Source organism: Aythya marila (assembly GCF_965140915.1).
Source record: "Aythya marila genome assembly, chromosome: 5".
In the NCBI taxonomy this organism is placed as follows: domain Eukaryota; kingdom Metazoa; phylum Chordata; class Aves; order Anseriformes; family Anatidae; genus Aythya; species Aythya marila.
In genome coordinates this window covers 48,908,927-48,921,605 of record NC_139046.1, presented here as the reverse complement: position 1 = coordinate 48,921,605, position 12,679 = coordinate 48,908,927, and the positions used below count along the sequence as shown (strand labels likewise).

Genomic DNA, 12,679 nt, shown 5'->3' with positions numbered 1-12,679 from the left:
TGTGGCAAAATAACTCCCCTGTAGTCCACCAGGGTAAAGAATAAAGTCCAGCTCTCATGCTTAGTAGAGGCTTTTCTTAACTGGACTTTTTGACATCCGAGTATAAGATTCTCCCGTTGGGCATATTGCCAGGGGAGAGACTTTGGTGTCCTCATGGTCCTTAATTACTGCTCTCTGCCTAAATCATTTTCCTCTATTCAGCTGTGGATGAAGACTGAAGATGATCCCTAGAAAAAGTTTGTGAGAGTGGACAGAGGAATGTCTCCTGTCACAGATCTGTCATCTATGACACCCTGGAATTTGCAGGACTTCCAGATTATTACAGAGTCCAAACCAAGTCAGAGCAACAGTTGGATGTGAAGATGTGATGAAAGGATTTGTTACTCTCACCAGGAAGGACTTGCATGTTATAAGCTTGCTGCTATAAGCTATCAAGTCTGTTTTCAACTCTCATTTCTCTGACGCCATGAAATCTCGTTTAGTGTTTCTTAGTGCTCAGAAGTTTTTCCACCTACTTTTGAATCTGAAAATTACTGCTAAAAGGGCAACTTGTATTGGGGACCACTCTGTGTAATTTCTGTTTGCTTTCCTGGTCAAAAGTACTTAACACTTTTGAAATTCTCTTATTTTTACTGGTGATAGGATCAGTTTATTTGTTAATTGAATCAGAAAGTTTAAGGGCTACAACCAAAGTGAGTTACTTTTCTTGATGTTGCTTGTCTATCTCCTCCTGCCAGGAGATTATGCTTGGCTGACAAACTGCATGACAACAAAAATTCTGAATTAAATGTGAAAAATGAGATCCGTTCCTCTGCTGGGAGGAACACGTTTCAGTGAATGTATGGTACTTGTCCTCTAAAAGAAGTGTTTAGAGGATATTAGGTGGCAGTTTTGGAGGAGAGTAAACTCACAGAAGGTTGACACGTGTTTCTTCCTAACACTATCAACGGTGAATGAAATGAAGGAATGAGAAAGAAATATAATTGTTTATTGGAGCATGGCTTGCCCAGTGTGAGCTCTTCCGTGGTTAAGTTAAATAAAATTCTCACACCCTAACAGTAAGAGAAATTCTCTTCTAAAACAGAAATCATAAAGGGCCATGAGCTGGATCTTTTCTCCGCTGTGGCACTGTAGCTGCCCTGCTCTATATCGTATTGTTCTCCACTGCTGCAACTGAGAAGGTAGGCCACAGGGGTTTTTCCCTGTAGGATTTGTCCAAAGGAGAGCTAGGTGCTCCGCACTGAACTGCAAAGTCTGAGTTAATTCCAGCCTCAGCCCTCACTCCTCTCCTCTTACCGCAGCTCATCCATACTGAGTATTTACTGATCCTCCAGCTCCTCCTCAGTGATGAATCCCATCCCCATGTCATTTCAGTCCCTACAGATCTGGCAACGTAAAGCTGAAATCTGCTGGGCTTGGGCAGCAACAATATAGCTGTTCCCTGGCTGTGTATCACAGAAAAGTGTATTATTGGAGAGAAACTTGAAGGAACTGATGGGATGAAAATCACCGGGTGTTAAGGCTCGTCGTGGGAGGAGGGTGCTACAGCTGTGCACGCACCGCAGAATTCAGCCCCCTCCCTTTCACAGGATGGAGATGCTATTTAGGGGGAAGCAAGGACATGGTCAGGCTTCGCTGGACACCAGCATTAAGATTTCAGCTCGGTCCTTTATGGAAGGAGGACTCAGCTGCAACATCGGGGTCTGCTTCTGGACCACCACCGGGCTGAATCCTAGATCCAGTTCTGGCTGATCTCCAAACGCAGCCACCGTGCGTTGTTCCTGCATTATGTGACAGATACATGGCCGTGTACATGTACAGATACACACGGGCACATGGGGCAGGCGGTCACAGCGGGGCACCCAGTACCTGAGCTGCCCCCGGGGGTTACAAACATGCTCCCGGCTCAGCCTGCCCCCCCGGCCCGAGCAGGGCAGGGGTTAACACCTCCCTCCAAGGAGGGAGAACCGGGGGTGCAGGCTGGCAAGACCCAGCCCCCCGGCTGCAATCGCTGCTCCTGGGGAGCTCCGGGACCCGTCTGCGAGCCGCGAAGCGACGCGGAGCATCCCCATCTCCGCCCGGCTGGAGGACCCCGACCTCTCCCCGGGGACAGACGGCACCCGGCAGCCCGGGGGTCCCGGCCTCCCCTCCCCGGGGTCCCTCACCCTCAGGTAGGGCGGGGGGCTGCGGGTCGGGGCCGTGCAGGTGGGGCCGCGCCGCCGCCGCCTTCCCGTCAGGGGGCAGCACCGCACCGCCGCCGGGACCCGGGGCCGGGAATGGGGCCGGGAATGGGGCCGGGGGGAGTGGGGAGTGGGGCGTGAGGGGCTGGGGGCGGCTCCTTGGTGTCCCCCCCCCACGGCGGAGGGGAGCGGGGCAGGTAGCGGGCGGCGGCAGCGGGCGGTCCTCCCCCTGCGGGGGGCTCGCCGCCCCCTTCCCCTCGCCTCTCCCTCCCGCTTTAAAGGCGAGCTTGGGGGGGGCGTGGGGGGGGATTTGCGGGAGGCACGGCGGCGGTGATGTCAGCCCGAGCCTAAAATAGAGCGGGATAGGCTGCAAATCCACGGCGCGGGGGCTAAAGCCTTGCAATCCCGCCGCAGCCCGGCACCATGCCGCTGTGAAGTGCCCCCCCCCCGGCTCTCTCCCACTCGCACCCGCAGCCGGAGGACCCCGCCCGGCCCCCGCCAGGTGCCCGCAGCCCCTCTGCTGGGCGGCCCCCGGGGCACGGAGCCGGGGCGCGGAGCCCCCCCTGGGCGGGCGGCGGCGGCGGGGCGGGGGCTGCCGGTCGCTGGCGGATCCCCGAGGATTACCAGGAGCCGCTCGCCCCGTCCCGGAGGCTGCCGAGGGCCGCCCGCAGGGAGCGCAGCGCCCCGCTGCCCGCAGCCGTCCCGCGGGGCCCCCAGGAGCCGGGGGCTGCCGGCACCATGGCATCGGCGGACGGGTGAGGGGGACCCCGGGGCTGCTCTGGGGGGGAGGTGGGGGGCGAGGGGGGTCCCCCCAGCCGTGCCCCGGTGCCGGCTTCGTGCCTCGGCCTGGCCCGCAGAGGGAGATCTGGGGGGAAAAGGGAAGGGTTTGCGCTGTTAGCCGCCGGGAGGGGTTCGGGTTCCCTCCCCGCCGCTCCTTTGTTTAACCCCTGGGGGGCACGGCAGGCTCGGAGCACCTGCCGGGGAGAGCGAGCTGCCTGAATGGGAGAGGGGAGCCGCCTCCTAAAATAATACCAGCAATAGCAATAACCTGTGCTGCTAAAAGAAATGGGGAGCTGGCTTCCCCCCCCCTTTCACCCCCCCGCCCGCCCGCCTCTGCAAAAGGCAACACGCAAATCCAACTTCTCGAGGAGTTTTGCAATTTTGCAGGTTTGTGCCAAACGCAGCGCTAGCGAGGGAAGTGCCGGGAAGGGCGAAGGGTTACACAAGAGGCTTTGAGGCAAGCCAGCCCTGTCCCAGTCCCGCCACGGCCTCGTCCCCCTGTCCCCTGCCCTGTCCCCCTGGCAGAGACCTGTCCCCTGCCCCTCAGCATTGAGGCTCAGCTCCCGTGGGGCTGGGGGCTTGCTGCTCTGCAGACTGGCTGGCAGTGTGCGAGGAAAGAAAAGGTTTCCTTGATCTCTGCTTGCCCTCTTCTAATAGTAGCTGGCATTAGGCTGCGTGTGGTGTGAGCCTCCCCTTTATCCCTGGCTGTTGTCAGGTTGGATCAGCGTGATCTGCTCTGGATGGGACTCTCTGAGGACAGAGTGCAAAAGGAAGCTGTGTTGATACTGCCGCTGTGTCTGGGGCTGGGAGGCTTGCTGAGCTGCTTTAAATAACCTAGCACATGGCCGGGGGGTGTGCACACAGGTGTCCCATCGCTGGGATGGCAAAAGGAACTTGCTCTCTGCACAGTGGCCCGAGGACAGTTGGCTTGGGCCGAGGGGAAGGTTAGGAAGAGTTCGCTTTGGTTGCTTTAGGACAGGGACAGTCCCCAGGGCTGGCAGAGGGCAGGTCCGTGGGGCTCTTCTACCTCACAGAGTCACTAGCTCGCCGTTTGTCTTGCCCTCGCTAGGAATTTCTCCTCCGGATTTGTGTATTCCTCTACTACTGGTAGCTGCTCAGCAGTTCAATCTGCCCTGTAGCATTCCCATAACAATGCAGTCACCCAGCTAGATGCTGTCAACGAATGCTTGGAGCCACAGGGCAGAGGCTCGGAGATGGAGGAAACCACCTGCGGCCGTATGGCTGCAGCTCCGTGTCCTCTGTCCCTTCTGTTCCCTCGGACCACCCCGACTTCTCCTCTTCTCATAGTGCTCTGCTTGCTTAGAGTCATTAAGGTTGGAAAAGACCTCCAAGATCATCTGGTCCAACCATAAAAAAATAATAGTAGAGCATTGCTCAGGCACAGAGGGCTTCCTTTCCTTCCATATGGAGGTGATCCAGGTGCAGAGGGGCTGGACCAGGGGCCACAGCAGTTAGCCAGGATGATGTCCATTACTTCCTACCCTAACAGAGCATTTGGCTTTGCACCGTGAGGGTCATAACTCTCAGTTAGTGCTGACTTGAGGCTTCTGCTGCAAGTGTTTAGAAATATTGCTTGCACATAAAGCATTCCCCTGCCCGAACAGGGAGGTGCAGAGGTGTCTGCTTGTTTCAGGCTGCTGGGGCAAGGGGGGATCTGCTGTGCAAGGCTTTAATAGGAAGAGATGTGATGAGAGGTGGCTGCAGCACAGGGATTTGTCAACTTCAGGGGCTTTAAATGTGTGCAGAAAGAGAGGCGCTTTTCAAGGAAGCTACCTGAGCAGGTGGGCTGAAAAGGATGAATGCCACAAAAAGAAGGGCTTCGCTAGAGGTTTGGTTTTGCTTTCTGTATTGGATGGAGCTAAATTGTCAGCGTGAGGAAAGAAGTAGAAAGGTTAGGCTTTGTTTTCAAACTTTTTAGGAAACTCACCTAGACAGAGACAAGCTAAAACTGCTTATTTGGTGCGTTTCTGCTGATGCTCAGTGATAGCTGAGGTAGGTGTGGAAAGCAAGCTGAGTGGAAAGTGTTTCACTTGCTGGTCCCTTTTTGCCACTGAGAACCTCTTCCAAAACTGACCTGCCGCCTTTCCCTCCCCTCAGGTAAGAAGCTGAGGAGAGAGATCAGCTTTGCACGCTGGCATAAAGGTCAGCAAACTCAAGCCCTGTAAGGATCAGCAAGAAAAACGAATTCAGGACCAGGCAGACCTTGTTCAAGAAAGGCTTTTGTTGGCACCAGCACAGTGGAAGAAAGACGGGCAGCAGAAAGTGCCCATTGCTGCCAGCAGAGCAGTGTCTCAGGGACACGCAGGTACATGGAGAAACACCAGCTGGAGGTGGGGACAGGCTGCCTGCACTCCAGTGTAAGGTCTGGTGGCTCTTGCGATGTTCAAATAGACACCTTCGTTGAGGTTTATAGCGTACAAACTCATTATTTTGTAATGATATGTGCAAATGACCAACCGTGGTCATTTTCACAGCATGCAGTTTCTCCTCTAACAGGGAAGTTTACATAAAAACTCCAAACTGGTGGTGTCAGGAGCATGATAAGGTATTTGGCAAAAAATATGGCCCCTATGTATACACAGAGGAAGACAAATCTCTATTATGTTGTTAAAAAATAGTCTTAGAGCCAGGATTTGCTAGGAAAGCTTCCTTTGTCTGCACCTTTAGTCTTTTTTTTTTTTTTTTTTTTTTTTTTTTTTTTTCTTCCAATGTTTAAGTTGGGTAAAGTTATCCATGTACAGAAATTTGCTGCCCAAAACTTTCTGTTCCAAGAAAGGAAAATGTAGACAGCAGAAAACTTCAATCAGTTTAAAACAAAAAAAGGAAATGTCCCTTGTGCAGCATGGCAGAATCAGACCCAGGCAGTCCCTGTGTCCACCGTGCTACAGTTTCAGCTACTGGGGCTTCCGCAGGCCAAAGAATACTCTGGCTGCTATCTTGACTGTTAAGTCTTCTTTCCACAACATCCTCCGATACCGATCTCATTACCAAGGTGGATTTTTGGTGCTTAGCTGGTGCTGGAAGCTGAAAATAGCGAGTTTGGGGAGGAAGAGCTGGAAGCAGTTCTTGATGTACTGCTCGGGGTTGCTGGTTTTTGTGCTCTCCATCTAAACCTCTTCTGCTGGCTGTGACTGCAGAGAGGATGCTCACAGATGTGGCCTTTTAGCCTGTGCCAGGATCACCTTTTGTGAGTGCTTAGCATGTTTCAGAGATCCAGCGATGTCAGTTCACGCTCAGCCTGTGGTGTCTGGCATAGCCTCAGTATGCGCTAGGTTGAATGTATGGGGACTGACTTTCTGCTTTAGGATGATAGAGGATTTAAGCCTTTCCTTTGCTTTTACAGGGTCTGAGAGGACCTAAAGGTTAGATGAGATTGCCTCTGACCCAGCTGGTTCCCATGCTTGTCTCCAGACCTTTGAGCAAAGGCCTGAATGCCTTGCTTCACCTGGGTTCCTTGTGGCTCTACTTGCTCTCTGCAGCGTTACTGTTTCAGAAGGGAAATAATGCAATGCTTTGCTACAGGTTTTGAAATTACACTTGTGTATCTAGAGAGAGGTTTTAAATCTTAAATCAGCATGTAACTTTGTAACTGGGATATTAAACCTGGAACATTCAAATTACTTTGTTTTCGCCTCCTTGAGTGTTGCTCTTTTAATGCTCTAAAAACCCTGCGACATGTTTGTATTTTGCGTGCTTTCGGAGCGTGGGAGTTCCAGGTGTGAAGTTTGGGTCTGGATCAGTTCCTTTAAGAATGCAGCCACTAGGAGACACTGTCACTGCGTCTAGAGCAGAAGTTGAGGAGAGGCAGAGCAGGTGTCTGAGTGCTGGAGCTCAGCCCTCTGCGCGCAGGTAGCTCGCCCCCAGCTCCCAGCCAGCCTGGGATGGGCCCGCCGGGATGCTTCTGCCACCTTTTGGAGAGGGCAATGACACAGATGTGGGCTCTACCACTGCCGGTAGTCTCAGTGCCCGGAACAGTCCCAGAGCAGGTTGGCATAGATGGCAGAGATGTTACCTTTATGCGTATGCAGGGCACAGGTACCTGGCAAGTGTGTGTATGCGCCCTGCTACTAAACAAATCCGGTGAAGTGGAGCGGTACGCTGAAATATCAGGATGTTTGGAAACACAGAAATCTCTGGGTAATTGCTTAGCATCGTGGTTTGATTAGTGCGATAGTCGCAAGTGCTTCACAATTGTATGTACAATTAATACAAGTGGTGTTTACGTTACATGGATTGGCGTGGAGGCAGGGCTCCCGGTCTGTCTGGAGGAGCAGAGATGCTGCATGTCAGCTGCAGAGATCCCTGTCTTTGCTGTTATCGTTACCTCAGTTAACAGGCCAAGCAGCAGCCCAGCTGTGGGCTTTTCTTCCTCTCCCAGCCTGACTACTCCTACATCCTTCTACAGATGCTCTCTCTGCATCCCGGGTTTCACTGCCTCTGAAGTTACGGTTCCGCAGGCAGAAACAGAGTCTGCCTGCGCTACCTGCTCACAGAGCAACACGAATTCGGTCCCGATCAGGGAGGGGCATACGATTTGAGTTCTCTAAAATTAGCCACAGTACATCGCATGGAACTTACAAAGGTTTTTCACTAGCTGTGGAAAGATGATTGTTAGTCAATTCAAGATAAAGCTAACATGGGAGGCATAAATAGTAAGTACCTTACCCAGCATCAAGCCCTGTGGATGCGAGTTAACCTGTCAACAGTTTTTGAACAAATTTGATCCTTAAGAATGAATTTATTATGCTGGATTAGTGTTTTAGTCATGTGGCTGTAGTGGTTTTGGATGTTGGAGTAGAAGCCCTGAAGCCATTTGCTGCATCGTCAAGACAAAGCCCAAAAGGGAGATTGCCAACATATATTATACACCTAGCCTGGGGACAATGAAACACACCTTAGTGAGTCAGAAAAACTAGCTTTGCATTTCATGATAGGGTTCAGGCTCCTACATAGAGTGGGTTTTCAGGATCTGCCACAATATGTACACAAGCACACCCACAGATTTCTTGTCATCTGAATTTTCACTCTGTAATTTACCCACAAAACTCCTCTAAATGGAAACTTGTTGAAATGTGCTGGCACAAATGTTTAGATACTTCAGAGGATGAAATCCTCCAAGTGCTCTCGCTGTTATTTTTATGCAGATTTTGAACAGTACCAACTCAGGATGGAGACGTTTTACCCTATACTCTCTCAGACATTTTGTGGGACAGATGGAGTGGATGTAGCCTATTAATTAGACATATCAGCTGTGGCTCTGACCTCATTTCACTGTTGCCGATTGCAAATCTCTCATCGATTTCAATGAAAGGGAATGAGGCTCCGCAGAAGATAACACACGTTCCTTAAAATTAACCTGATGACATGATAGTTCTCATGACCCCAACCTTCAGTTTGGCCTTGAGCTATACTTTCAAAAAAAAGTCATCATCTAGACATTAACTCAGTTTTTGTAGGAACCCAGACACTTATGTAAAGGTGCAAATACTAAAATGCTTCTTAAGAAGCCTATAGTGCTTATTCATTCTAAACTTTTTGAAAAAAAAAAAAACAGATTAGGGAATTGGATTAGATATAAAAAGCTGTATAGATAGCAGTTCCTGAAAAAAATGGATAAAGTTTTCAACAGTCTTGGCTTACTGTAGCGTTTCATGAGATGAATAAATACATACACACCCCCTTCCCGTGAACATATGCTGAGATGTTTGTGTATAACACCCTAAGAATTCACCTGAAGAAGCAGTTCTGTATTTCTATACTAACAAGTTACTGCATTTAATTTTCTTTTTGATCTTAGCATTTTCCCTTGATCTACAGTCTGTCCTAACCAAGAATGTGATAACTAAATCTATGAACGATATTCAAAGGGTCAGATTTTTTCAGCTAAAAACTACTGCCATAAAACCTCTGCTCTGCTCCACCTGCACAGATATCCATTCCTTCCAGTAGTGACCCTGACCAGCAGTCACCGAATGCTTAATTTCAGTAGGTAGGGGAAGTTCACCTGGAAAGCCTGATATTTTGTGAAGTGCCATTACTGGAAATAGCCACCTCGGTGTTCCTGACAATCAGAGATTTTAAATCACGTTGGAGACCTCAGATTTTTCAGTGCCTGCTTGCCCAATTTGACATTGATAGAGCTAGTTTTGCTCCGTGAATCATCTGTTCCTTGGCTTAAGTTGTGAAATACTGTATTTTATAGCTTATACCTCATGACATAGATAATAAAGGACATTTTTAGAAGACTTAAAATAGCTAGTACTACTTTTGTTTCTTCTTCTGGCATGCACAGGCATTCAAGTTTCAACAACTTCCTTAGGTGTACTGAGCAGGAGGAAGTGAGAATATAAAGCTGATCAGCAAAACGAGCGCTTTTGTAAGAGGTGAGGCATGGACAAAGTAAGTGCATAGGCAGTGGGAGCAAATGCTGTTCCCTCAAAAGTGCAAATACTGCTTTTAAACCACCGTGCCCTATGCATTGATCATCTTTCCATGGGGTCTCAAATGAGTTCAGGTGTGAACCTGTCAGGATTTACCACGTTGCTCAGATCAGGTTACTGCGGTGTGTATGCATGAGGGCCAAGCCTGTGGGTCTTCAGACAATGGTTGTTTTCAGCTGATGCAACAATCTGGAGAAAGCTCTGGGACTGCCTTTGGGTAGGGTGGCATCACTTAGGGTGCAGCCGGTCAAGTTGTGCAGGAGCCCTTCCCTGTCTGCAGGCTGCACCCCCTGCCAGAAGGTGGGCAGGAGCCCTGGGCTATCAGTCGAGGGCATCTTGTGAAGAGCACCCACCCTCTGTGCGAGCCCCCAGTGCTTCGTGGAAGGTGCAGGTCCATGCCCATGGGGCACGTGCTGGGTCCTTCCTGGCACACATGGCGGTGCGAAAGGCGCAGCGCTAGCAAGTGCGCCTTCATCTTTGGTGCCTTCTCATTTAATGCCTTCTCATTTTCCGTGAGATTTAATTCTCTCCCCCAGACCGATGTGTTGCAATACCTGCTATTTAGAACAATTAAGAATATGAGTTCTTGAAAACACTGGATGGGTCTGTCAAATCCATCATCTCTGCTATTGTCCATCTGCTAATGAAAACCCCGCTTTTGCCAAGTCAGTACAATATCTGACACTTTTAGCCTCCAGCCCTTTAAGTTAAAATGCTGTTTCCACAGGCATGAGAGCAATAAAAATGAGTGTGCTTTTATATATTTAATCCTACTTCTATATTAATTTCAAAGCCTCTCAGTGTACTTAAAGCTTTAAGACAATTAGCTGCAGTGTATGTCTCAGTGCTTGGGAAAGATAACAGACTAGGTTCAAAGATCGTATTTTATAATTTTTATATAGAACATATTTGATCTCGTATTAAGCAATTCCAAATTGGGGACCCTTAAAAGGAAGGTCAAAAAAAGAACCAAAGCATAAAAGCATTAAGAAACACTCCTGCTAATTACAGGCTAATTACAGGCGTCCTTAGGAGAACAGCGTGAAATTCACAAAAATGCAGTAGTTCAGGTTCACTGAAATACCCGAGAAATCAAATTCATTGTAGTGTTTTACAGAAAAGAAGGTGGAAAGGGAATTTAAAAATTAAAAGTGTTTAATTTTTACTTTTCAAATATAAATGCTCAGTTTCAGCTTTTGAAATGTTTGAGATTTCAAAATTCCTACTTCACACCTATTTTTCAATTGGAATAAAATGGAATAAAAAAAGAAAGACTAAAACGAAATGACGGGAGACTCCAGTACAAAGGAAAACACACCACTGTGTATTAAGGAAGCATTTTGGGTTGACCAAAACAGCGTTTGTCCTCTTTTCTTTTTTTTTTTTTTTTTAAACTTTCACTGGCAAACTCAAAATATATGCTGTTAAGTGTGACTGCAACTGATCTTTTCCTTGATATATATGTTTTTAAAATATAACCACCAAGTCAAAAATCAGTAATTTCTCTAGGCTGCTTTCTGCTCTGTATCCTTTCTTACTATTTTTTTCAACACACAAGTAAAATAGTGGTTTATTACTTTAGGCATTTAAATTTATATACGTATAGAGTTGTGAGATTTTACGCGTCATCATTCCATTTCAGATATTGTCTCCTTTCTGCAACATTTTTATTTACCAGACTTTGCTGCTGTTTCTGTCATATTGATGTGCTTTGATTCCACCTCTTGCATACATTTTGACTTTCTCTTTTACCTTTAGAATTTGGACCAATTCCTATACTTTCAACCATTTCTGTTGTCATTCTTTTATTTCTAGTCCTTCATGGCTTCTGTTTTGTCTTTTTCATAGTACTTCTCTGTGCTGGTCAGTAGCCACTGAAGGTTCACTTAAGTTCTCTGTGAAGACAGCCAGTTGAGGAGAAGTTTTGACAGGTCTCAGTGCTTCAACACTATTCTGTTTAGTTTGGAGTGAAAGGTTTCTTTTTCTCTGGAAGCGTACAAAGGCATATCTGATTCTGGTTTCAGCTGGTTCACTTGTTTTTCTTCCAAAATTGCCAGGGTGTTTTGAACCTTTAATGTGTCAATCGCAGAAACTGTTAGTATATTTTGTGGTGCTGATTTTCACAGCTGCGGGTTTGTGGTGTTGGTTGCTGATGCTGGTTGCCGTAATGCAGGTAACCAGCACAGGAGATACCTGCTCTGACCTGCTTGTCTCTGCTGGGTGGGCAGGATGCAGCTTTCGTTACCGAAGTCAGGGTCCTGGAGCTTCATCTAGGAATCGATCTTTTTCTTCTTACATCTGTACATCTATTTGTACGTCTACCTCAGGGAAGACCAGTAAGCAGGTCTAAGGGGAGCGATAAGTACATCACCTGCTAGTTCACATTTCTTTGTGAACCAGGTTAGTCTCTTTTAGCTCTGCTGACAAAGCTGTGCTTCAAACCTGTGAGTGACTGCACCTCTGATTTACCTGTGGCCTCCTCAAGATGTACTGTGTGGCTTCCAGGCCCATGGACTTTGTTTCCCCTGAGGCAGGAACCCCTGGTGCTCGCCTTTCCAACCACTCATTGCACATTTCTCCTGTAATTCTCTTGGATCTTGGAGATTTGCTCTCTCACGGGGACTGCAACAGAGATCACAGGTAAACAAGTCACGCGCATGGCTTAGCTTCTGACGCACTACCCACTGTTGGCAGGGGGTGTCTGGCACATGCTGCACGTGAACTTGTTCATTCCTGCTCCCATGGGAGGGTCTTTGGGCAAGTGGGTCTCATGCAGCACCCTCCTAGAGACTCCTAGACTGTTGCCTCAGGTACATCTTTCCAACCTGGAGGAGCAACACTATCAGGGAACGGTTTTGAAACTGAAGGTGGTGTAACTGCTTTAGCCCAGTACTGTATCCAGGCTAATGATAGCCTCTTAGCTAGGCTAATTAGCTTGAGTGCAGCAGAGAGTTAGTATGGATGTCCTGGGCTAGCACGGAGGAAGACATGGTTACCTTTCATGCCCCAGGTCAGGTCCACACAGAGCCTGAAAGCCTGTTTCTCAACAGGCTTCTTAGTCCGAGGAAAAAAGGTCGACATTCTGTCTTCAAGAGTATGAAAATGATGGCCAGCTCTTGTGATTATTCACTACCAGCCATCTAGGACTGTGGCTTCCTTAATGTATAAAAATGCCAGCATATATATAACACTTATCTGGGAATATGGGAATGTATTGGAGGGTCTCCAGAGCTCCTTTCCAACCATAGTTATTCTGCA

General features: G+C 48.6%; 1 protein-coding gene across 1 annotated transcript in view; it reads left to right on the top strand.

Moving 5' to 3' along the window:
* The first annotated feature begins 2,577 nt into the window (after positions 1-2,577).
* The window catches only part of SLC1A2 (solute carrier family 1 member 2), an 84,033-nt gene continuing 73,931 nt past the window's right edge, over positions 2,578-12,679 (top strand). The window contains exon 1 of the mRNA XM_082760654.1: positions 2,578-2,935. Coding sequence (XP_082616780.1) covers positions 2,919-2,935 — 17 coding nt within the window. The 5' untranslated portion in view covers positions 2,578-2,918. The remainder of the gene's footprint in view (positions 2,936-12,679) is intronic.